At 39.2% G+C, this 27,247-nt stretch overlaps 1 protein-coding gene across 4 annotated transcripts in view; it reads right to left on the bottom strand.

The window, feature by feature from the left end:
• Positions 1–27,247, bottom strand: part of SEPTIN7 (septin 7) — a 130,273-nt gene that overhangs the window by 20,410 nt on the left and 82,616 nt on the right. For all 4 annotated transcript variants that reach the window (XM_065587201.1, XM_065587199.1, XM_065587198.1 and 1 more), the window contains exons 3-8: positions 19,644–19,744; positions 18,602–18,736; positions 12,579–12,696; positions 10,780–10,872; positions 5,180–5,276; positions 843–894 (exon numbers count right to left, since the gene is read on the bottom strand). In XM_065587201.1, coding sequence (XP_065443273.1) covers positions 843–894; positions 5,180–5,276; positions 10,780–10,872; positions 12,579–12,696; positions 18,602–18,736; positions 19,644–19,744 — 596 coding nt within the window. The remainder of the gene's footprint in view (positions 1–842; positions 895–5,179; positions 5,277–10,779; positions 10,873–12,578; positions 12,697–18,601; positions 18,737–19,643; positions 19,745–27,247) is intronic.

Here is a 27,247-nt window from a genome sequence, read left to right as displayed (position 1 = left end):
TAAAAAGCAATCAGTTTATTCCATAAGTACTCTCTGCAGTAAGACAGTATAGAAGTGTTAAGCAATTCTCAAAACTCTTCTTCAAGTCTAACTTACTATGGTTCAAAGTCTGCCCTCACATACATCTACAATTTCTAGTAACTTGAACAGGAGTTGCATATTTTGAGTCACATGTGACAAAACTTAGACATTGTACTTTAATTGGAAAAAAACTGAAAAGGAATAGAAACGTTCGCTTTTAATCCAAATTTTCCTTATTGCCATTCTTTCCCCACAGTTTTGTTACAGTTTAGCAAACTTTTAAAAAGTTGAAAGGTATTATGTACTAAGAGGGCTTCTATTTTGTCCCTCTGCATTTCTATTTTCATTTCCTGCATATTTCACTGCCATTGATGTTGGGATAGAAACAAGGTTATTGGTCCAGCAAGTTCTAATCCACACTATTTAATGTCAGGAGCACTATCAGCTCAATCTTGACCTATTCAAATATTTAAGGGACAGACAAAACTTCCATTGCCAATTAGAGAGGAAAAAATATATTCTGGAGGCAACGTCAGATAGCTGCATTTCATTGATTGTGATTGATGAATAAGTCATGACACGTTATGAGACTATTATTATTGTATGATGAAGCAAGAGGTCTTGGAATTATAAAGTAAATATTCTTCACTTTTACTTAAAGGTAGAAAGCAGATCAATATTCAACATTTGCATAGGAGTGAAAGATGTCCTTAAAAAAGAATATACAATATAAGGAGATAGAGAACATAAGTTTCCTTCTCTTATATTCAACTGAAATCCTTTCACAATAGGTGTGCAATGTTCCACATAAAACTACTTACCTTATCAACATGTTCCTTAGAATTGTGAAGTCACAGTGTTCACCATTTTCAACTGTGGGGAAGAAGGTAAAATGTATGTTAAGACAGTGTAACCAAAACTTGTGCCATACATGAGGTAGAGGGAGATATTGAGATTGAATATATTTGAGCATTAATGTTTTCCTATGTATAAATCTCCCATTTCCCTACAATTTCCCATATTTCTTTTCCAGAGAGAATTTTACACTTTTCATTCCAGATTATGTCAAAAAGCTTGACACATCACTCAACCTACCACTGAAATGCAGTAGCTGTTGGACGGTACGTAACATTTCACAAGCTCAGGGCCGAAAGTGAAGAACAATTTTCAAATGAAACAGGTGAATTTAAAGTGACCCCAACTTTAAAAAAATTTTGTTAATTTTTTCATCTATATTGTTACAAATAGCACCTAAGATTACTATAACTGAAAGATGAGAGAGTTCTAAATGTCAATGTGTACTTAATGAAACTAACTAAATAATGGCTGTTTAATGTACAACTTCCTCTACATGGTGAAGTCTCAGTGCAATAGAGAAAAATATTTAAGATATATCATAAGAAAATGTGATTGTAAAATAAATTGCTAGGGGAATTCAGGGGCAAGTATAGTACTTTAAATTACACTTAAAAAAATTGATTAGATTTCAAGTTGACAGTGCCTCTATGCAAGTAGAAAGCAATAATCCCAACTGCATTTAATCATGATTCTGGAACAGACATCCATATATAGGTTTGCAAAGAGCCACTGAACCCTGTTACTATCTGAGACAAATTCCATATAGGATATGTTACAAATTTTGAATTGCCATATTACCACATAAAAATACAAAATCAATTTTACAAGTGAAGTGACATCAAATTTGATACCAGGTAAGTTCTGCCAATTTAACAGATACAACAGTAAATTTTTCGAAGTTATAATGTCTGAACTTCATAGTACTGGAAGCAGACACAAACCACACTTTTATGCATCACCTTTAAAATATTTACATACGAGTAAAGGTATTTAAATAATCCAGGAACTTTAAGACTATATGTTGACTTTGCCAGAGAGCAAGGGTAAGAAAAATCAGCACATAACTGACTAAACTCATTTTCTTAGTCCCAAGTGTCCTGATTTGCCAACTTCTTCCCCAAATAAGGCTCCAACACACCAAGCCACGTGCCATCATACCCACCATGTGACCTCTCCTGAGAGCAAAGTCTATCAAGATCAGGAAAATCCTGTTTTTAAAATGTTGCGTGTATTATGTATATTTACTTCAGAAAGACCAAATCTATCTTTAATTACACCCAATCAAAAGTTCTTAAATTAAAAAGGAACTGTGTAATCTGACAAAGAATCCTACAGTAAAAGAAAAATGTAGTACAATATACTGACAGCAAATCCCCTTTCAAAAACTTGCCAGGTTACTAAAATCCCAAATATACCAATGCTCTCTTGATTTCCAATGAGAAATTAAATCAAAGCACACAAATATCTACTGAATTTCATGCTAGAATTGATGATTCTATCTTAATTGCTAATTTACACAGAGTTTGAAAATCATGAGCCTGTTAACTATGTATAGACATTTATATAGACGAACACTAACCCACAAGATGTAGGTCATTACATCACTTCAAGTGTATGAGACTGATAAGTGACTAAAATGGAAATTACATGTAGTTCTTTGCTTATGAATCTGAAGTGTGGCTTTATGTACAGAATCCAATATCTGGTGAGTTTGTGTTTATAGATGGAATGGCAATGTAAACCATTAGAGAATTCCAAGAGGATTGGAATTCCAGCAGATCTACATAATGACCTGAGTGTAGGGTGACCAGATGTCCGGATTTTATAGGGACAGTCCCGATTTTGGGGTCTTTTCCTTATATAGGTTCCTATTACCCCCACCCCTTGTCCCGATTTTTCACATTTGCTTTCTGGTCACCCTACCTCAGTGTCCGCTGTTAATGGTCCCAGAATCCTTAGCAAACACTGGATCAGATCAGAGTTGTTACAGCTGCTCACTCCCCCCCCCCCCCCCCCCACACACACACACTTGGATCTGCACATTTAATGGATTCAGGTTAATTCTACACTTGCACTGTGGTCAGACCAACTGAGCAGACAATATCAAAAACCAGGACCATAAACAACTTTACTGAGAGCAGTTCACTGCAAAAGAATATTCTGCAAAATTGCAACCCAATGATGATCTTTGTAAGATATCAAGTTCCTCATTTTATCTTTATTTAGTATGTATTTAAATATTCAGTGGCTGAGCAAATCGAGGCCATGCACTCAACCCAATGTATTTGCTTATAGATCAAAGAACCGTGAAAGACTCTGAATGATTTGTCACCAGACAAAGAAAAGTAGTAAGAATTATAGGAGGAATGGGCGAAGAATGGGAGACAATGCTATGGGGAAGGGGACATGGGAGACAGAGCCCCTGGCACATGGGGAGACAAAGACTCTGGCATATGGGAAAGGGGATCACAGAGTCCTGGCATTGGGAGGGTGCAAACATGGAGCTCGTGGAGGGGAATGGAGGAATGCAAGGAGCCCCTGGTGTGTGCTATCTGAGCTCAGCCTATAGAAGCAATAAGGCTTGTGACCCTCTAATACAATTTCATGCAACATCTATACTCAGCAGTTATTTTACTCCAAATAATTTTAATTCCTACTTTGACATTCCATTTATATAACTTGTGAAATCATACTCGCAGTAAAATATTATTTCTCTGATCATTCTATTAATAGGTGGTATATTGTCATGAAATAGATCAAGGAAACACGTCTCAAATGAGAGTTATAAAAGTTTGTTTTTAAAGTAAAGAACGGTAGCACCATTTAGTATTTCAAATGTCTAAGCCAAGAGCATTAACATCCCCCCCCAAAATGTTCTACTGCAGCTGGTTTATACTCTACACCAAAACCCATTTCCTGTCAGACATGCACTTCAAAGAACTACAGCACTTCCTTTAACGTATACGTACATAGTGTGCTGTTTTGTTTAGTACTGAATTAACTTGGTTCACAGTTAAGCCGCTTTAAAAAAAATTGGCTTCATAAAGTGTATGGATAAAACAATTATTGTGGTAAATACAATGTAAAACAATCTATGGTGGTCACTCCAACGTATGTTGCAGCTGGGTGCATACATATGCAAACCAAAGATACAATAAAACTTCCACTTTCAGAGTAGCTGCTGTGTTAGTCTGTATCCGCAAAAAGAACAGGAGTACTTGTGGCACCTTAGAGACTAACAAATTTATTTGAGCATAAGCTTTCATGGGCTACAGCCCACTTCATCGGATGCATGTGATCTGATGAAGTGGGCTGTAGCCCATGAAAGCTTATGCTCAAATAAATTTGTTACTCTCTAAGGTGCCACAAGTACTCCTGTTCTTTTTTTTAATAAAACTTCCCTTCGCAAAGGCAGCTGTTGAAGCCTGTGTGTTTGGGTTTTCATATACCACATTTATCATGCATGCAAAGAGGTAATGAATGGTATGCAGCAGGCAAATAATATTAAATAACAACAGTTCTCATAAAAACCAGTTATCTTCAAATCTATACTAAAGCAACAAACTACATACATTTCCACTTACAACAGTTACAAAAAGCAAATATCAAACTTTAATTAGACTTTACATGGGTTGTTAAATGAAAATGCATCTTTGGACTTAATGTAAGATAAAAACTTTCAGCATGTTCAACTTTAAGGTCAACAGCTTTAGGGAAAACAACAATTTGTTATAGTCTAGTGAAAATAAGATAATCTGCCAGGAATTTTAAATTGTATTTATTCTAGCCTAGATGATCAAACAAACATCCCTAATGTGAAAGCCCCTGGAAACAAGAGACTAGGAAACTGATAGTTTATGTAATAAACCATATGGACATTTCTGCAACACTGAAGTGGAAATATTATGAGCACTAGTAAACAGCTGAACATCAAGCATAATCTTGTTTATGTAATGAAGTATGAACTGAAATTAAAGTAAAATACTGCAGTTTAATTACAGTTCACTGGAATATACCTCCATGGGTCTTGAACAGATGATTCACAAGCAAAAACTTAAGTATATCTTTTATAAAACATTTAACTTTGGCAAGACTGCATTTGTTCTGAGGCTGGAAAAAGATGCTTTACACAAACTGTAGCACTGTTTAACAAAATCTGCAGGTTTTATTAAGTTTTCAGGTACAAATACTTTAAAGTGAGTTAAAGTGTTTGAAGCAAAGACTGCAGTTTTTTTATATCTCAAGTATGCACTTACATTACAATTAATAAAAAACCGACAAATACTGCAGAAAAGTTTACCTTCCGCAACACCCCAAGGATACTGCCTTCCTCTGACTCTCTTGCCATTGACTTCAATGATGGTATTACTACCTACCACAGCAAGAGGTAAACGGTCCTAAAAGATACAAAAAAGTATGATTTTTCAATACCAATGTGTCTTCTGCCTAAAGATAGTGAAATAAAGCATAAGTATAAACTTGATACAAAACAAGGTGGAGTTTTATTATTCTGTAATCCAGATCACCAAAAGTTCAGGGAAGCTTGTACTATTACTGATATGTACCAGTTACAGGAGATTTATCCAACTCTGAAATTCTCTGTATTCTGATTGGTCTGTAAATCTGATAGTGATTTTATAGATCATATAGCATGCAACCCCATGTACTGATTAACAAGGGTTGTCAGCCAGTCTGAGTACAGGGTTTTGATCACTGGTTATTTCTCAACCTTTACGGTGATTATGTAATTCACTAATCTTAATGGCTACTATAATGTTTGCTTTGACTGAATCTTGTACTCATCACTTTCGAATTGATTGTGATCAAAAATGGCTGCCTTGGCTGATGCAGAACTCAAATTTACATAAAAGAAAAGCTGTCAATTAGTTGAAAGCAAAATTTTACAACGTTAACCCCATCTCTCTCCTACCTCTATTCTGCTTTTCAGTGTATAGGCTAGCAAGGCTCATCACCAGATCAATTCCTATATCTATTTGCGTTTATCCTGGGAGAATCCTAGGTCTTCCCCATTCCAATTCTTTTCAATACACAATGCAAACAAAAATATTACATCTTTTCTAGGAAGAAGAACCTTGTTAAACCATTTGGAATAAAAAGAAATATAGCTGGGGAAATGGACTGAGGGAAACAAAATATGATGGAATGCAGTATGAGAGAAGGACCAAGGGTTTTTCCAATTGTTTAAAAGTTTGAGCTTTTTGCACTTTGAGGGCCCTTTTTGGTTTTCTGCTGCTTTTCTCCCAATTGCAGTTTTAGAATACCAATCACTAGAGGGTGCTTCTATTTAACTCTGTAGTAAGCGTACCATGTGCTGTTGCACACCTATGCTTTGGGCCTCCAAGTTTATTCCTTATTTAAAAAAAAACAAAAACAAAAAACCCTACACCAATTATTCTACAGCACTGGTTCAAAACAAAGGAGTGTTACTGAAGTGTTCTTGACCACTGATTAATATTTTTAAATAAAGGATTTAACACAGGATATTGTTACTACATTCAACAGGAAATGCTTTTAAATAAATTATTTGTATTATGGCAGCACTCAGGAACCCCAAACAAGGTTCAAGGACCCCCTATGCTACACACAATACAGACAAGATAGAATATAGCCATTGTTCCAGAGTTCACAAATGGACATCAAACAAGTAGATGAAACAAACAATGGAGATAGATTGGAAGGATAAGGAGGTGGTAAACTCTCAAAAGAGTTAATTAAATGTATATTGACTATAGTTTTTATTCTAAAATTTACTTTTAAGTAGGGTTGTTAATCGCTGTTAACTCACGTGATTAACTCAAAAAAATTAATCGCGATTAAAAAAATTACTCAATGAATCAGTTTTAATCACACTGTTAAAGAATAGAATACCAATTGAAATTTATTAAATATTTTGAATGTTTTTCTACATTTTCAAATATTGATTTCAATTACACCACAGAATACAAAGTGTACAGTGCTCACTTTATATTATTTTTATTAAAATATTTGCACTGTAAAAATTAAACAGTATTTTTCAATTCACCCCATAAAAATACTATAATGCAATCTCTTTATTGTGAAAGGGCAAATGCAGATTTTTGTTACATAACTGCACTTAAAAACAAAACAACGTAAAACTTTAGAGCCTACACATCCACTTAGTCCTGCTTCTTGTTCAGCCAATCGCTAAGACAAACAAGTTTGTTTACATTTCCATGCTGATGATGCTTGTTAAAAAAATAATGCATTAATTACATTTGTGACTGAACTCTTTGGAGGTATGTCTCCTGCTCTGTGTTTTACCAGCATTCTGCCATATATTTCATGTTATAGCAGTCTTTGATGATGACCCAGCATGTTGTTCGTTTCAAGAACACTTTCACTGCAGATTAGAAATCTCACATTGGTACCTTCTTTGCATTTTGTCAAAAGATAGCTACAGCACTTCACCCAAGGTTTAAGAATCAGAAGTGCCTTCCAAAATCTGAGAGCGATGAGGTGTGGAGCATGCTTTCAGAAGTCTTAAAAGAGCAACAGTCCTATGCAGAAACTACAGAACCCGAACCACCAAAATAGAAAAATCAACCTTCTGCTGGTGGCATCTGACTCGGACGAAGAAAATGAACATGCGTCAGTCTGCACCACTTTGTATCATGAGCAGGGACGCATGTCCTCTGGAATGGTGGTTGAAGCATGAAGGGACATACGAATCTTTAGCGCATTTGGCATGTCAATTTCTTGCGACACCGGCTACAACAGTGCCATGAGAATGCCTGTTACTTTCAGGTGACATTGTAAACAAGAAGCGGGTAGCATTGTCTCCTGCACATGTAAACTAACTTGTTTGAGCGATTGGCTGAACAAGAAGTAGGACTGAGTGGACATGTAGGCTCTAAAGTTTTACATTGTTTTGTTTTTGAATGCAGTTATTTTTGTGCATAATTCTAAATTTGTAAGTTCAACTTTCATTATAAAGAGATTGCACTACAGTACTTGTATTAAGTGAACTGAAAAATACTATTTTTACAGTGCAATATTTATAATAAAAAATAAAGTGAGCACTGTACACTTCGTATTCTGTGTTGAAATTGAAATCAATATATTTGAAAATGTGGAAAACATCCAAAAATTTTTAAATAAATGATATTCTATTATAGTTTAAAAGCATAATTTTTTTTAAATCACTTGACAGCCCTACTTTTAAACGAAGATTTAGATTATTCAAAAGCTCATTAAAACGATCTCCAAAAAAGGTAATTAATTCCAACAACAAAATTGCCATCTGCAGGCTTGAATGAAGGTCTAATGGGGGGGGGGGGGGAGGGGTGAGAATGGGATGGGGCCTGAGTTTAGTGGCCTGCTAAGCAAGGGTAAGAGCTTCCTAACAAGGCTCTAGCCAGATCATCCTTCGATCCCTACTACCTTTAGCATCCCTTGACAAGGGGGTGGGGCTAATTTAGGGAGAACTGGGGTCTAAAAAGCCAGCTCGCAAGCAGAGGAGCTAGCAAACAGGAGCAGCACACAGGGGAGTTCAGTGAGTGTGTTCTCCAGGTGAAGGAGGAGTGATTATGTGACACTTGGGGTGAGTTCATTGTGTGCTTGCTTGCCATATGCCCGCTTGATTGAAGTTTATAGTTTGGTCTGTGTGCTGAGCCTAGGCTGAGAGCTTCCTAAGAAGTTTCCAGCCTGCCATTCTTTTATACTTAGAATCCCTTGACAAGGGGGCAGGGCTTAATCAGGGAAAACGCGGGTTTAAAAAGCCAGCTTGTAATTGACCAGATGAGCTAGTGAACAGGAGACTTTTGTGAGAGAGTTTAGAGAGGGAGTGCGAGAACCAGAGACACCTAATAAATATTCTCTAACTTAGGCCAATAACCAGCCCATGCAAAAAAATATACACACACAGAACAAAAAAACACTGCATGATTAAAAATAATGCAGGCAGAAGTCGAGTAATTGAGTCGAGGGCTATCCAGTATATTGCACTGAATGCAGCATGTATGTTTACCTGCCTTCTGGGCAGGTGGCATGTTTGTGCATTTGGTGCAAGCAACTCATGTCCCTCAGAAGCAGAGTACAGGCTCTTGAAACCAGAATGACTGAACTGAAGGCACAGAGAGACAAAGTGGTACACAGACGAGACTTTCCGGGACACAGTAGAACAGTCCCATCCCAGACTGACAGCCTTTATGCTGTTGAGGAGGATGAAAGTCTTGAGGAAGGAGAACATCAAGTGGAGCGAAATGATCCCATAGTTGGACCCCTTCTTCCAGATGATGTCATGGCATCCTCTCACACTGAGGATACCTGTCCAGGGGAGGGGGACCACCGTTATTAGGAAGAGACCGGCAATAGTAATGGGGGATCTGATTATTATAAAGATAGTTGGGTTTATGATGACCAGGAGAAGTGCATGGTGAATTGCCTGATGAGTGTAAAGATTATAGATCTCGAGACATTTAGATACATTTATGTGCAGTGCTGGGGAGGAGCTGGTGGTCATGGTACATGTAGGTACCAATGACATAGGGTAGATAGGGAAATTTAAACTACCACTTATGTCAGCAAAATTTATGTGGCTCAGAGGTGTGAATATTCCACCGCTCTGAGCAACATAAATTATGCTGGCATAAGCACTAATGTGCACAGCACTATGTCAGTGGGAGAGCTGCTCCTGCAGACAGAGCTACTGTCACTCACTGAGGGTGGATTAATTATGTTGACAGAAGGGCTCTCTCCTGTCAGCACAGAGCAGCTACACAAGAAATCTTACAGCAGTGCAGCTGCATCAGTACAGCTGTGACACTGTAAGCTCTCTAGTGTAGACATAGCCTTAGGCTGCTAGATGAGTTATTAAAATCCAGGACTTCCTTGGCAGAAGTCTCTGAAATGCTTTCAGATCTACACAGAGTCATTTAGACAGGCTGAACTGCAAGGTCTCAATGAGCAGATGAGATTATGGTGTGCAGAGGAGAGATTTAGGTTTATTAGGACCTGGGGAACCTTTTGCGAAAGGAGGAGCCTACATAGAAAAGATGGGCTACACCTAAACCACCACAGAACCAGATTGCTGGCATGTAAAATGTAAGAGGTCACAGAGGCGTTTTTAAACTAAGGGCAGGGGGAAAGATCACAGGTGCAGAGGAGCACACATTTCAGACAGACACATCCCGTAATGGAGGATTTATTAAAGGGGATACTCTATATTCTAATAAAGAGGAGAGGATATAACTTGGTAAATACAGGTAGGAACTGAAGAGAAGCAGTCAAACAAAGAAGTCCCATTCCATCACATCACAAAGGCAGAAAACTAAATACTGACAAATTTATAAATGCTATGGTTGAAGTCTAAATACTAAGATGAGTGAACTTGAGTGCCTGGTATTAAATGAGAATATTGATATAACAGGCAACACAGAAACTTGGTGCAATGATGACAACCAATGGGACACAGTAATACCGGGCTACAAAATATACAGGAATGGCAGAGTAGGTTGGGAAGTGGCAGTATATGTGAAAGTCAGCAGAGTAAATATCTTAATTGAATCAAACAGTATCACAGAATTTCTATGGATAGAAATTCCATGATTGAATAAGAAGAGTATAGTAGTAGGAATATACTACCAGTCACTATACTGGTGACTGTGAAACGCACAGGGAAATTAGAGAGGCTACAAAAACAGAAAACCTAACAATAATGGTGACTTTCAACTATCCCCATGTTGTCTGAGAACATGTTGGCTCAGGATGGGATGCAGAGATAAAATTCCTAGACACCATTAAATGTCAGCTTCTTGGAACAGCTAGTCTTGGAGCCCTCAAAAAGGGTAAGATCTTCCCTCTCCCCTATGAGGGAAGGAAATTATCTATTGGTTAACAGTATGTTGCAAAATGATCTACCTTTATCTTTTTAACCAGCTTATTTTCTTCTTCATCATCTGTTTCTGGAAATTCGTATATTTTAATTTTGTGCTCTTGGATTTCTTTCATAATCTAAAAGTGAAAACATTACGTTACTAACAGTCAAACAATCAGTAAAATTATTACTGAAGCATGCATTATTTACTTGCTGTCACCTGGTCATTCTACTCCCTCCATTTGGCATTGGGGAATTCTCTGCTTTTTATACTGACTTTTGCAATGAAGTTAATGCCTCAGATGATTGCTAGTGTATTTGAAAGATAAGTGAAATATACTCAGAAAATCCACCAATAATCTAATTTTTGGAAACTTGTCTGAAATTTAACTGTGGAATTTTCCATTTATTGCACATAATCTAAATAACCTGTTCTTTCAATAAACCTTTCTTCACAAAAGTTTGAATGATTGTCAAGCATAGTTAAATAATACAAGTTCCTACTGTAGTTACTGTTGTCACTCCTACTTCTGTTCACCTCCAGCTCAGCTGAATTGGCACTGCTTGAAGCAGTGTCACCTGCCTGTCCCTCTCAGCAGAATTTGTGACAGGTGGACTGACTCCAGTGGGAAGCACAGAACAAAAATGAAAATGTTAGTGAAAATTTAAGAGCAGCTGAGTGTCTTAAAAATTAAGACTCTCACTGTCCTAATTTCTAAATTACCTATTTGAAAGTTATTTTTAATAAATCTGATTTCAGTTGTCCAGAATTTTGGAACAGGAAAGCGCTATATCATTTAAAAACAGACATTGCTGTGGCTAGAGGATGTAGTGTTTTGTATATAATTTTGCAGCTTGACAGAGGTTTCTAGTATGCAACTCTAGTGCAAGGTTTTATTTTCAAGAGACTGATTTAGGAAAAATTGAAGAATGGCAACAAAAAATACAACATATTAAACAAGCTGCATACTTATTAACAATAAACAACAACATTCTGCCATCTTCCTCCTATCTTTGTACATGAAGTTCTACATGATAGAAATATCTCAAAATGGAATTCATGTCCGCTTCCCCATGGAGAGCGGGAATGGCATTCCCTTTATAATCCCAAACCCAATTTTTTACCATGCTGTCTACCTATTTTATTAAAACGGTTTTTTCAGAAGCTGGATCCTCTAGAAACTTGCACTAGAAACAGTACAAAAAAAATGAATTTGCTTCTTCACTTTCCCACTCCCCTCAAAAGAACAAATTATGCCACTGCGATGATTCACTCTGTAGCCACCGAGATGAATCTTAAGCCTATTCTACAAATCTAATACACGAGAACAATTTTGCAGCCACACCTATATTACAACAATATCACTATCTTTAAAATTTAAATCCTGGAGTTCTGATAAGCAGCTTCAGATTAAGTGTCACATATAACGTCCTTTAGCTAGCTACTTGCTCCTCTTTAGTCTTGATGGTTTCATGCACTTAATTTGTTAACATTTCCATATAACCAATGAGACTGGTAAAACAGGCATTATTTCACACTTTGTTCTATAACTATCTCAACTTTGAAAGCTCCCTTTCATGCTTTCACTGTTAAAGACACAAATTCAGTACACACATTTCACTCATCAAGAATCCCACAGCACTTTTAATATTTCTCCCCCAAGGATAAGATCGTTCCACCAATATATTCAAAACTAGTGATGTGTTACTCAGTTTTGCAGCTTTGAGGTACTGCTTTGAGGTTTAATCTTAACTGTATGAAAAATGAAAATTAATTAATTGCATGGAAACCAAAGCACTAAATCAGGATATGTTGTAAATATATATTAATCTTTCAACTCACCTGTTTTTTAAATTGTTGGCATTCCTCAGGTGTAAGTGTGTCTGCTTTGGCAATAAGTGGAATGATATTGACTTTTTCATGCAGGCGCTTCATAAACTCAATATCCAAAGGCTTAAGTCTGAAAAACAGCATTAGGGTCTTGTAATTTAATTCTTTAAGCACTGAACATTAGATCCCCTAAAAAAATATGCTCTGTTTTCAACAGCATTTATCAAACTTAAGAACATAAGAACAGCTGTACTGGGTCAGACTTAAGGTCCAGCTAGCCCAGTATCCTGTCTTCCGACAGTGGCCAATGCCAGGTGCTGCAGAGGGAATGAACAGAACAGGTAATCATCAAATGATCCATCCCCCATTCTTTTGGGAACTCCCCTCCTTGAGGAAAATGCAATCAATTATATCCACTTCAACTCTCATGTCATGTTTAAGGCTAACCTCTTTAAATGTACAGCTCATACACACCTGACAGGCAGTCCCGCCCGCACTTTGGAAATGCTGACTTACTGGAAGTAAAATGGATGAGTGCACTTGTTACTGCAGAAGTCTCTAACAGTAGCAATAGCATATTGTTCACTTTAATGATTTGATGCTTGAAAGTAAGTTCTGGAGACAAGGTGGTGGAATACCACTGCACATTTATATAAATGAGTAATGTGGGCTATAAGTTTCTTGATAATGCTACAGAAGAGTGATTAACTGGAGCATGAACTCCAGGTCTCTCAGTTTTAAAGTACAAAATAATTTTCAAGTTATTTCTTCTGACAGACTGAGAAGCCACAGCACTGACTAAAATAAAAAGCAAGCTTCTTGACATAGCACTACCAAAGATCTTCACATGTGACCTTCAGAAATATCTTTGTTTATCCAAGCCTGGGCCCCTCAAACAGGGAGACCACCAACTATGATTATGTTATGTGGACAAGTATCCACCAGGATGATATCAAATTCATTTTCATTTGTTTCTCCATGCCTGATGGTAAGATCACTATTGAGATTACAATCATAGAAAGATGATCTTGTTAGTGATGGAGATGTGAACCATGTCTGAAGTGTCCTAACTTTGACTAGCATTTCTGTCTGTTCAGGGTAAAGCAGTTCAGTTGTACGAAAGCTCCAAGTTTTTCCCCAGAGCCCTAAAAATTGGCAGTCTCCCTACACTTTATTCTCATGCATTCTTTCCTATTTTAATTATGGCATGAATTTATTAATACCACCCACCATTCTTTAAACCAAGAGACCTAAATACTCTGAAACTTCTTAAATGTTGCCTACCATCGGGATGCACAATTAGATAATTTGTTGGATAGTCCTAAACCTTCCATCAATCCTGTGAAACAACCCAACGTTCCCAATACAGTTTGTTGTGAGAGCACTTAAGTGTTTTGAACCACCATAATGTGAGAAAAATTCAGATGCAGCTGACCCGTGAAGCAGCTAACCTTGTTAAGCACACTTTTTCAACTTCCTAACCCTTGAGATTATGACTCTCCATGCAGTAAATCAGCCTTTGTGGTTGCTACGTCTCAAAAAAGATATATTGGAATTGGGAAAGGTTCAGAAAAAGCAACAAAAATGATTAGGGGTATGGAACTGCTTCCATATTAGGAGAGATTAATAAGTCTAGGACTTTTCAGCTTGGAAAAGAGATGACTAAGGGGGGATATGATAGAGGTCTATAAAATCACGACGGGTGTGGATAAAGTAAATAAGGAACTGTTATTTATTCCTTCTCATAACACAAGAACTAGGAGTCACCAAATGAAATTAATAAGCAGCAGGTTTAAAACAAACAAAGGGAAGTATTTCTTCACACAATGTGCAGTCAACCTGTGGAACTCTTTGCCAGAGAATGTTGTGAAGGCCAAGCCCATAAAAGGGTTCAAAAAAGAACTAGATAAATTCATGGAGGATAGATCCATCAACGGCTATTAGCCAGGATGGGCAGGGATGGTGTCCCTAGCCTCTGTTTGCTAGAAGCTCAGACTGGGCGACGGGATAGATCACTTGATGATTACCTGTTCATTCCCTCTGGTGTTGGCCACTGTCAGAAGACAGGATATTGAGCTAGATGGATCTTTGGTCTGACCCAGTATGGCCATTCTTATGTTATGTTTTATATGACCTATCAAGAACATGGTCTGAAAAGAAAGCCAATTTTTTATCTCTATACAGATGCCCCCTGACTTATGCAATCATTCTGTTCCGGAAAGCCTTGCATAGCTCGAATTTTGTGTAAGTTGAAAACGTATATCCATATGTTATGCAAAAATTTCCGCAACTCCAAAATCCTATTTCTGGTTTATGGAATTTTTTCCGTAAATGCGAAAAATTTGCGTAAGTCAGGTCTTGCGTAACCTGGGGAGGGTCTGTACAAATCAACTTCATGGTGCAGCAGTTTCTCATGGACCTGACCTCCATTCAGAACTTGTCAAGATCACCCCTATAGTCTAAGGCAGTGGTTCCCAAACTTTTCAGGGTCACGCCCCCCCCCCCCCCACCACCACCCTTGTCCGACCCTCCGCCACTGAAGCTGGAGTCAAGGGCAGGGGGCATGGCTGTCCTGGAGGATTTGTGGAAGAACATGGACAGGGTTAAGGGAGGAGAGGCTGGGGCCAGAGCTGGGGTTGGGTCTGGGGCCAGGGGTAGGAACAGAACTGTGGCCAGGGCCTGGGAGCGGGGGCAGAGCCTCAACCGGGCCGCAATCAGGGGCCGAAGCTGGGGCTGGGTTCAGAGCTGGGGCCACGGCCAGAGCAGAGCTGGGATCAGAGAGGGGCTGGGTTGTGCTCCCTCCCTGCCCCCCACGGGGGCTAGCCCAGGCCCCGCCACCCCACCAAAATGTTCCTCCACACTGCCCATAGTTTGGGGACCTCTGGTGTAAGGGCTAAATTTGATAAGAGAGCAACGGAAGTGAATCTATCTCCCCTTCCCCAAGAGATACCTAGCAGTGCTGTCAACCCCCTTTAGGCTAAAGAAAAATAGCTGAAATTCAGAGTCTGTTCTCTTGTCTGCCAATAATGACAACACCAGGCCACCTGAACAGTTCTCTCCTCTTATTTATTTGGAGCAGAGTACAAATTGCAAGGTTAAATTAAAATGTACTCTACAGTTACAATGTTTCCCAATTTAAACTGAAACTGACCTACATTTAATTCAATACTCTGAAAAGAACGAAGAACTTTGAGTGTCAAATGTCAACAGTACAGTGGCACATTCTTCACCTAAATGATTGTTAGATAAAGTAGAATACCAATTTGGGTATCAATAGGGAATAAAGTTTGTTACTTTCATTTATTTCTTACATTCTGTGCTTGATATTCTAATATTTTAAATGTAAGATGTATTTGTCAAATACAGAGGTGAGGCATTATGACAAAACACCTAGACCTCCAAGACTAATACACCAAGACTAATACTCTAAGATTGTATCATGGAAACATGCTACTCTGATTTATAATATGTACAGATAGGACTTCAATAAAAAGCTACATTATAAAAAAAGTTTATACTGGGATTAGATCAAGCCATTGTCAACAGATTTGATATTTATACTTATACTAACCTCTCATTTAAATTTCTCCCCCACACTTGAATTTAGTACAGGACTGTTCGGGACAGATTATCAGAACTGGAAAATTAGTGTTATACGCTGAATGGATACTACATTAGCAAGGGCAACACAAGCTTCCACTTCCACCAAAATAACCCAATCCTGGTCTAGAGGACAAACCCTAGGGCTCAGAATTCTGTTCAGCTTCCATGCTGATTAAGTTATCTGAAGGGCCAAGACAATTAACAAGACTGGCAATTGCATGAAGAGTCCACCGTGAGTGGATTTATTCAGTTTATTTCACTTAAGCAGCTGGGAAACTGGATTCAAATCAGCAAAAGGCTGTGTACATTTCAACTCATCTTGTACTTTTAAAATCTATAAGAAATAGAAATTGTTTGTTCCCATGGACAAATACTGGAATCTCATTTATTCGGTGCTATCAAACCCAGACGGGCTGGCAAAGGCTAAACATTTTTAAAATACTACATGCACCTGAATTTCTTTAAATAATATTTATAAGGATTTAAAGCTGTAATCCAATAAACTCTCGTGGAAAGGTACTTAGCACTAGCTACTGTATATGTGGAATTAAGTGTTAGCTTTTCAACTATAGTTAAAAAAATCAAAACTTCCATTAAGCATCAAAAACAATGCATATTAGTTTGTTAAGAAAAAAATCTATTTGGCGATGTGAGCCCATTTTAGCATGTCCAGGCCAAAAGCTTCAAAAATTAACACAAAACTGAGGGGAAAATATACTGAAGCAGAGAGGTATTTCACAATGTCATCGGCTGTTGTGACAGAAATACTGGAGCTAACAGCCTCAAATAAAAAGGGAGTGGATAATTCCAGGGAGTTTTCCATGAGAGATCCAATCCTGGAACTCAATCCCAATTCTGGGTAACTACTGCACCCGAGTTTGTTAATCTACTGCGCATGCCATCGGGTTCACTTAATTTCTCAAGCTATTGTTGAGGGTGTGCATTGTCTTCAGGTGAAAGGAGCTTGCTGTCCCTGTGTTTATTTTTCAGCAGTTGGGGCAGTCTTTCTGGATTTAATGTGATTATTTTTCATGTACATACAAGTGCTAACATTTCAATTCAATTTTTATTTAATGAAAATACTTAAGAATTTTAAAACCAAGAGAGCAAAGAAAAGATACCTGCTCTACACATATTTTTACCCATTGTAAATGGAGTTTTGTTTTATTCAGGACAGACAGATTTGTTTCACTTGACAATGACAATTATATAGGCCACAGTGAGCCCAGGAAACAAGATCAGACCATGTAACACCACAAAAAAAAAAAAAAACAACAGGTAGGAAGTGAGTAATATTCTTTACAGACAAAGCAATATCCTTAAAATAAATAAAAAAAGGGGAAAAATAGTAAATAAGCCTCAGTCACGTTATATTCCCTGAGTACACTTAAGTCTTCTTGATTCAGTTGGTATTTTGGGGCAGTGTCACATTCTGGGGTGCAATCCAGACCAGTGAGGGGCTGTGTCACCCCCTGCCCCGTAACCATGGGTACCTCACAATGCTTTGCTATTGGAGCTTCCAATCTAAGCTACTCACAACCAGCCTGCCAGTATGCAGGTCACACCCTGAGTATCTGTGTGCTAGACAGCACTGGTTCAGAAGCTCTGATCCCAGCAGCCTATCTACAGCTCTACCCTGGCTTCCACCAGCCTTGGTTTACTACTTTGCAGGGTGACCCTTGCTTTCCATTTCTAGTTTAAAGTACAAATGTAACAAGCAGAGAAAGTCACTCACAAATTAATCAAAGTTGTAATACCACAATAAATTGCTGTACACCTCCAATTTCAGATTAACATGGTCCAAGATCAAGTACTTCAAAAGTGCAATTTTCTCTCTCCCCCAGTAGAGAGAAGTCTGACCAACTTAAAAGTGAGATGGAGTGAATGAAAGTTTGCATAATAATGATATCTGTGAATTAAAGTAGATTTTCAGTATCAGGAGTTTTCAACTCACTGAACAAAAGCCATGCTAAGTCCCAGTATGAATTTATGGCAAATATGAACCATTTGAATATATAGGTACATTCCCCCCTCCCTTTTGAGTTATCATTTGAGTTTAAAGAAAGTTGAAAATTTGTTGGCTGAGTTCTGGGAGCATCTTCTACAGTTAACATTTTTAATAAATTGTGTGATAATTAATACAGAAATGGCATTAGGGGAATGAAAAACATACAAATGTTCACAAAATGGGATAAACTGAATTTTTTTCTTGGTAACTAATCTTATTTCTTGGTATTCTGATTTATTACAAGTCTGGTTTGTTAGTGTTTGACAAGCCAAATTAAATTACCCCATGAAATTAAATAGCCTGCAGTCTATAAATTGAATAATCTTGACTTGGAATTTTGCATATTTTAGGAATGCCAAAGTTTGAAAGTGCATTTGAGATAGAATTGGGGGGAAAAGGCACATTAAAATATTAAGATACTAACCCATGTCCTGAAGGAGCAATGAAGTATAAACAACACTGCACCCTATTATCTGGCATCTGACGTCGATTCACACGAGATTCTGCATTCAGGTAGTCTTCAAACTTACTATCAATGTAGTCAATAACAGGCTGCCAACTACAGAGTGTACATAAATAAAAACCTGTAAGACCAGTTATACATATCGCATATGCATTAAACATCAATTTCTGAGATACACATACTGTTTATCTGTTTTCAGCAAAGTTAGTGGATGTACAGTATTGCTAGCGTATCTAGTTTAAAAATACTGAGATATTTAAATGTAGGAGGAGAGATGGTCAAATTATATTCTAAACCACTTCAAAACAACAGAACTCTACTTTTAACTTGAATGTTAGCCAATGCATTCCTAAACCCTAGAAAACTTAGATTAACTTATAGTCAACAGAATTTCAAACTGTAATGATGTGCATTGCAAGTAAATATAAATTGTTAGTACAATATAAACTAAAATACTCTAAGGAGTGCACAAAGTAAAAGGGAAAGAATAAAGGATTAAATATTTTAAAGGACCATTCAACTCTTAAAAAAGACAAATAGCACCATAGCTTTAAGACAACAGTCCACATGTCCACTGAAAAGCCCTTTAAACACATCTATCTACTGTAATAGTATTAAACGGAACACTTACGAACAGTAACTAAAGGAATACTCTTTACAGTATGTCAAAGGATTCTAATCCTGTGACATCATAGAAATAATTAGTTTCAGCTTCTTGGGAGCATTGATAACACACAAAAGGCTGAAGATTCTGTTCACATTCGAGCTAGTTAGAGAGAAGCTGAAAGCATTTTAATCAAATTAAAATGGCAATAGGCAACCCAGCTTTTAAAATAAAATTTCTGGCTAATCGAGAAATTGCCAATACAAATGTATAAAAGTTTAAAGAAGTAAACCTTATGATTTAAAAGAAAAACTGACATCTTTAAAATGAGTTTTGATACTAAATGATCACAAGGACAATATTATTCAAATTTACTTTCATAAGAAATTAATTTCTTACCAATTGCTATTATCCACTGCATCTCCAAATCCTGGTGTGTCAACTATTGTGAGTAGTAACTGAACACCACCTTCTTTGATTAAAACTTTTGACTGTTCAACCTATAAAATTAAAATGATTTAAATTCTCATATAGTAGTTATAATATACAATGATTTTAAGTCACTTATTTCAATGCAAAAAACCCACAGACTCATTGTGTCTAGATAACCATTAGAATACAAAGTATATATCAACAATTATAGACTTGAGGAATTTTACAGTTCAAAACGGAAGCTGCAAAGACTCATTCTGTCATCTGACTTTTTATTTAAGCTTTAAGACAAAGTGAGGAAAATTGGATACTATCAATGTTAGAAAATCTATTTGTAAAGTATGTGAAGAGGAGCTTAATATTTTCACTAGCCAACAGCATTATCCAATATTTTTATTGGTTGGCAGCATTATTTTAATTAGTTCCAATTTTATGCAGTTTTAGAACTCACTTAATTAGAAAAGCAAAGTGACCAATACTGATAGAAATTTAGCAAAAAGATCCCAAGGCTTGCACAGTCCATACTAAATCTTGTTGCAACTCAGTATACGTATTCTTACATATATACATGTGGAAGATTATACTAAGAGAAATTACTCCACTTTATTCCCTTTAAAGGAAGTGACTATCCTTTTTAAAAAAGTGAATAAAGCCTGAAATCTACTATTTCTATACATTTTGTTTAAAAATATAATTGTTTTAGAAAATTTAGTGTTTGGTAAAAATCAGTCCAGAACACAGTCTTCCACTATAAATGATTTTATTTTTCAGTTTTAAAAGCAAATAAAGCGCCTCCTCTCTCTTTTCCTTAAAAACCATATATTGATTCTTCTGAACAGTTAGCAAGATTGCCAACATTAAGTGTTGGTTTCTTGAGCAGAGACAACATATATAGCTTTTTAAAAACCCAGCTGGAGCTAGTTTTGCCAATATCTGTTCTACAATGTCATCCAATCAGGTTTGGTTTATGTATGCAAAGTCCCTCATCCCACCATGAGGTTATCTGTATGAGCCACCAACTTTGCATTAAATTTGAAGCTAAAATGTGGACCCCCTTTTTCATGAAGGCTTATCGGGGTTAGACAAAACCAGAGGAAACAACATTATTAATTTTGGTCTTTGTTTCTGTCTATTGCAGTAGTCTATGCAGATTGTTTTTCTACGCTATGGTAGAAAGGAGGAGATGAGAGGCTCAAGGCCTCACAACCACCTTACCTTGGGGTACCAATCATATTTCAAGAATGTAGCAGCACTGTTCAATCCTCTGTCACCTTAAGGTGGCAACTGAAGGAATGCACATAATATGCACAGCACTTTCCAAAGTGTAATGTTCCGTACCTCATGGAGTAGAATGGCTAGCAGGACTCTGCTCCAGGACTTATTTAGCTATGTAAACATCAATGACTAACTCTAGGAATGAAAGCTTTTCCATGCATATTAACTCTTTAGCCTCTCAAACTGCCAAAAAGTTTGGTGGTGGTTTTCCTGCTGTTGACTAAGACAACCAATTAAGATCTAGCAAGTTAAATGACCGTTTCCTAGACCTAGACTCAAAGAGATGTCCTAACGGTAAGAAGCTCTGGACCTTATTACCAATCTTGTAAACCATGCAGCCCTGCAGTCATGTTCATTTGAGTGAGCAAACACAGGCTACAGTTTTAGAATACTATTCCTATATATCTGTTTTCTGTATAAAATACTCCTCAGTCTGGGGCCCTTTCAATTTTTGTTCTTATGACAACTTTCCAGTGAAGTACCACTTTCACAAAAGCCTCAACGACAGACGTGACTAAAAGCCCCAACTTTTACGAACAATTTCTGTTATTTGGATGGGTTTCCTCACCAATCATATGATGTAATACAATGTTGCTATTTTAAGGTACAGAGCACGTCAGTGATGCAAAGCTGCTTCTTACACATACATAGCTAACTGCAGAACACAGTGAAATCACCACACTTGAAGTCAGCTGCAAGACACATTGCAACCATTTGCCACATGATCCAACTTAAAGTGAGTCACTAACAAATGGATAAACACCTTTAATAAAATAATAAATCTAGAATATAAGCTTTGTAGAAAATGAGAAAATGAAACAATAGTCTTGCAGAGACAAGACACTGAATATTTTTCAAATAAGAGCAAAGAAAGCCAAGTTGCTGAGGAACATTCAATGTTTAATCCTAAGAATGATTTTTAGCCTCCTCTACATCTTCAAAACTATGAAATATCAGAAAAAGTGTGAATTAATGTATGCAATAAATAGAAGCATCTCCACGCCTGAATCATATTGGCTACTAAAAGGATACATTTTGGACACCCTCACTTGTGCCTAAACAGAAAAAAAAAAAATCACTGGCATGGCTAGCCTTAAGTGCAAGCAACAAACACTATTGCTTGGAACCCTACACAGATTCCACAATGTGTGGTCGGATACCCTGACAAATGGATCAAGAGAGGAGGTACACAAGCCTGGATTCTCCCACCCCACCCTCCAAAGGTGGAACCAGACAAGGCCCAATCACCGAGTGAACTAAGTGAATTTGTGTCCATACATGGCCAAAATCTCAGAACACAGCAACATCTGGAATAGATCCAGACAACTGTAAACTAGTGTCATTCACATTTAGAATCCAACTGTATCCTATCATCTGGTTTTACAAGTATTCCCGAGAGATTCATGAAAAACAAATTAGGTCAAGTCCTGGAATTTAAAACTTTTCTTAACAAATCCATTCCAAATAACCATTTTCCCATGCACTTTAGTTAAGCAGGTCAGATTGGTCTATTACACTGGATCCTATCAAACTAAATACAAGTCTCAGTCTCACTACAGTAGACGCTTGTTTGCAGCAACACTTTGTAAGAGCAACCACTGCTTACTGAGAAACATTTCCCCTGGGAACACTTCCCCTACTGTGAATAGCTGACACTCCCCATGATAGCAATAGCCACTTAGGAGCAACATAGCAAAAGGGCACTGACATGTTGGTTACTAATGAGCGTCTACTGTATTACTATTGGATCAAGCATTTCTATATCACACACCATTTAAAATATTTAATTGATGATCAAACGAAGTGTATTTTACATAAGATCGCTTACTTTATAGCTTCTGAATTCACCTACCTGAAATCAACCCTGCATAATTTTTGTAAAACATTGCCAAAGTCCTGACTGATGTAAGCTGCAAAGTGGAAACTGAAAATATTTTGTGTTTGTTTAAAAGAATCCTTAGAATGAAACTTATTTTTCATTTTTGTTAAATAAAACTATTAACAATAACCTGCCTCGTGATTGTCAGGCACTGCCAAAATTACAGTTCATACTTATGCAGTTAAACTTCTTTATTCTAATCACCTTAACTCCTACTCAATAAATGGTTTTTACATGATCCAGACGAGCAGGAAATATAATGTGTAATTTCTAATAAGACTGTTTCAATCCATATGAACAAGGAACAGCTCAGGTATAGGTATTAACTGGGAATGATAAACCTTAGAGCCCCTGAACATGCTGAATTTCAATTCACTATTTAAATCTGCCCCAAGATCACCCAACATGAGCATGAATATGGACACATGCTGATGCCATGTGAAACGTTATATTAATAGATCAAGAACCTTCTCTATCTAGATATAACAGCTGAATTGGAATCACAATTAAATATCATCAGCCAGAGGAGTCTCTAATACATATAACATTCAAGGTCACAATTCTAATATTTTCCACTATTTACCTAAATGACATTTGAATTAAGAGACAATACTTCTTGATTTTTCAGCCATCACAAGATACAGTTGTACATGAAAAAGCAGACTGCCAGGGAAGGGTAGCAACGGATCCTAAATGGATGAATGCCCTTCATACCATTACAATATAAATTTGTCATCCTTATGGGAACTCCTAATTTAAGCATATGAACAGAGACTGAACAAAGCTAAACAAGTGTGGTGGAGTAGCGAGGAGGACTAATTACTTCCAAACCATATGGATGTCCAGTTTCCATTTGTGTTTCAATTTGTATGAACATAAATCAAGTTAGAATCCTCTTCAACCACAAGACACTTGATTTCACTGAATTCTTACTGGTGGAGTAAAAAAGAGGCAAAGTTTTCAGGTATACGGTTAGCAGATTTTAAGGCCAAAAGGGACCATTTTGATAATCTAGTCTGATCTCCTGCATAATAGGACAAAAAGAACCTCCATCCAGTAATTTCTGCATCAAGCCCATAAATTCTGTTTTGCGCTACAGCACATTTTAGAAAGATATCTAATCTTGATTTAAAGACTTGAAGTGATTGAGAATCCACCCTGCCTTGTTCCAATAGTTAATTACCCTCACTGTTAAAAAAATTGCACCTTATTTTTAGTCTGAATTTATCTAGCTTCAGCTTCCAACCACAGGATTGCATTATAATTTGTTCTGCTAGATTAAAAGAGCCATGTACTAAAATCTGTACTCTATGTATGTACTTGTAGACAGTGACACAGGCTAGGTCTACACTACCCGTCTGAATCGGTGGGTAGAAATTGACCTCTCGGGGATTGATTTATCGTGTCCCGTCGGGACGCGACAATCGATCCCCGAATCGACGCTCTTACTCCACCAGCTGAGGTGGGAGTAAGTGTCGTCGACGGGAAGCCGCAGAGGTCGATTTTGCCGCCGTCCCTACAGTGGGGTAAGTCGGCTGCGAAACATCGAATTCAGCTACGCGAATAGCGTTTTTCATATTCCTCTGCTGATACATTCAAGGATTATGTTTGCCCTCTTAGGTACAGCTTTGCAATGGGAGCTCATGTTCAGCTGACTATCCATGATTAACTCCAAGTCTTTTTTATTGCCACTGCATTCCAATATTCTGTTTCCCATCTTGTAAACATAACTTATATTTGGTCCTAAATGCATGATATTGCATTTGGTTGTATTAACATGTACACTGTTCAAGTGAGAAAACTGTTACCTACCTTCTCGTAACTACTGTTCTTCGAGATGTGTTGTTCACATCCATTCCACATTAGGTGTGCGCGCGCCACGTGCACGAATGTCGGAAACTTTCCCCTTAGTGGCTCCCGGCAGGGGGCCCCCTGAGTGGCACCACTGCGCCATGCATATATATCCCCGCTGGCCTGACCCCCTCCAGTTCCTTCTTGCCGGTGACTCCGACAGAGGGGTAGGAGGGCGGGTGGTGGAATGGACATGAACACCACATCTCGAAGAACAACAGTTACGAGAAGGTAGGTAACCGTTTTTCCATCTTCGAGTGCTTGTTCACGTCCATTCCACGTTAGTTGAATCACAAGATTACCTTTGGAGGAGGGTAGGAGTCATGGAACAATCGATTGGAGGACCGCCCTGCCAACCGCCGCGCCCTCCAGAGCCTGCTGGTTGACCGCATAGTGGGTCATGAAGGTATGCACTGATGACAAGGGGGCTGCCCTGCAGATCTCCTGGATTGGGACCTGTACCAGGAAAGCCGTGGAAGCTGCTTGCGCCCTGGTCTAGTGGGCCGTGACCACTGGGGCCGGAACACCTGTGAGGTCACAACATGCCCGAATACAGTCCGTAATCCACGACGAGATTCGCTGCGCCGTCACCGTGAGGCCTCATCCTCTCAGCTATGGCCACAAACAGCTGCGTAGATTACTAAAGGGCTTGGTGCGCTCCAAGTAGAACGCCAACGCTCTACGGAAATCCAGGGTGTACAGGCTGCGGTGACTCGGGTCCGCATGGGGTTTGGGAAAAAACGGCAGACAAATGTTCTGGCCCAGATAGAATTGTGAGACCACCTTAGGGAGGAACTTGGGGTGTGGGCGGATCTGCACCTTGTCTTTATGAAACACTTGTATATGGTGGCTCCGAGGTGAGTGCCCTCAGCTCAGATACCCTTCTCACCAAGGTGATGGCCACCAGGAATGCCACCTTCCAGAAAAGGTGGAGGAGGGAGCAGGTAGCGAGGGGCTCAAACGGGGGCCCCATGAGCTTAGAGAGGACTAGGTTGAGATTCCATGGAGGGACTGGGGGGCCGTGAGTAAGGGAACACCCTTTCCAGTCCTTTAAGGAACTGCCCCACCATTGGGTGGGAGAACACCGAGCCCCCTGAAAACCCCGGGTGGAAGGCGGAAATGGCCGCCAAGTGCATTCTGATCGAGGACGGAGCCAGCCGTTGCTGCTTGAGATGCAGAAAATACTCTAGAATAGCCGGCACCGGGGCCTGGCCTGGCTGCACCTGTTGGGGCCCATATCAGCATGAGACCCTCTTCCACTTGGCCAGGTAAGTCCCCCTGGTAGAGGGCTTCCTACCACCAAGTAGAACCTGCTGCACAGGAAGGGAGCACTGTCTCTCCAAAGCATTTTGCCACAGAGCTTCCATTCTGTGAGATGCAGCGATTGCTGGTCGGGGTGGAGAAGCTGCCCTCTGTCCTGCGTGACGAGGTAGGGGCAGAGTTACTGGGGCTTCCACCAACAGCTCCAGGAGTGTAGTGAACCAGTGTTGGCGGGGCCAGGCCGGGGCGATGAGGATGACCGTTGCCCTGTCCCTGCACACCTTGAGCAGGACCTTGTGCACTAGAGAGAGCGTGGAAAAGGTGTATTTCAATCCCCCTCCCCACGGGATCGTGAACACATCGGCTATTGAGCCCGGACTGCGACCCTGGAATGAGCAAAACTGCAGGCACTGTGAGTTGCCCCTGGTGGCGAACAGGCCTACCCGGGGAAATCCTCACTTGCGGAAAAGCAAAAACACGACGTCCACTCTGAGCATCCACTTGTGCATGTGGTACGACCTGCTGAGGTAGTCCGCCAGTTTGTTCCGCTCCTCCTGGAGATACAATGCCTCAAGGTGAATGGTGTGGGCTCTGCAAAAGTTCCAGAGGAGGAGAGCCTCGTGGCAGAGCGGCGAGGAACGGGCTCTGCCCTGCTTGTTTATATAAAACATGGCGGTCGTGTTGTCTGTCAGAACTGTCACGTTGTGACCAGAGTGGCGTGAAAGGTCTGGAAGGCTAACCGAACTGCCCTGAGCTCCTTCATGTTGATAGGGAGCGACCGTTCTGCTTCCGACCACAAGCCCAGAGTCCTGAGGCCTCGCAGCTGAGCACCCCATCCGAGGTCTGAAGTGTCTGTCAAGTGTCAGGTCCAGCTGATGTGCGGCAAAGGGGATGCCTTCGCAAACCACGATCTGGGATTGCCACCACAGCAAGGATTCCAGCATGTCTCCTAGGGCTGTCAGTACCAAGTCCAGGGGGTCTCTGCCCGGGCTAGCCAAGCCTGCAGAGTCCTGAGTCTCAGTCTGGCATGCTTGACCACATGTGTGCATGCTGCCATGTGACCCAGCAGCCGCAGGCAGCATCTGGTGGTTGTAGTGGGAAACTGGCACAGGGAGTTCACTGCCTGCTGGATGGTCCGGAATCGTGATTCTGGAAGCTCACCCTTGCCTGCACCGCGTCTAGGACCACCCCTATGAATTTCACACTCTGCATTGGAATGAGAGTGGACTTGGGGACATTGACCAGGAGCCCCTGCACGTGGGACCGAACCTTCTCTTCGGACTGGCCCGCCAGGAGCCAGTCGTTG

The sequence above is a fragment of the Chrysemys picta genome, chromosome 2 (genome assembly GCF_011386835.1).
Source record: "Chrysemys picta bellii isolate R12L10 chromosome 2, ASM1138683v2, whole genome shotgun sequence".
Lineage (NCBI taxonomy): Eukaryota > Metazoa > Chordata > Testudines > Emydidae > Chrysemys > Chrysemys picta.
Note: the sequence above shows the minus strand (reverse complement) of the source record. Positions and strands in the feature narration are given on the sequence as shown.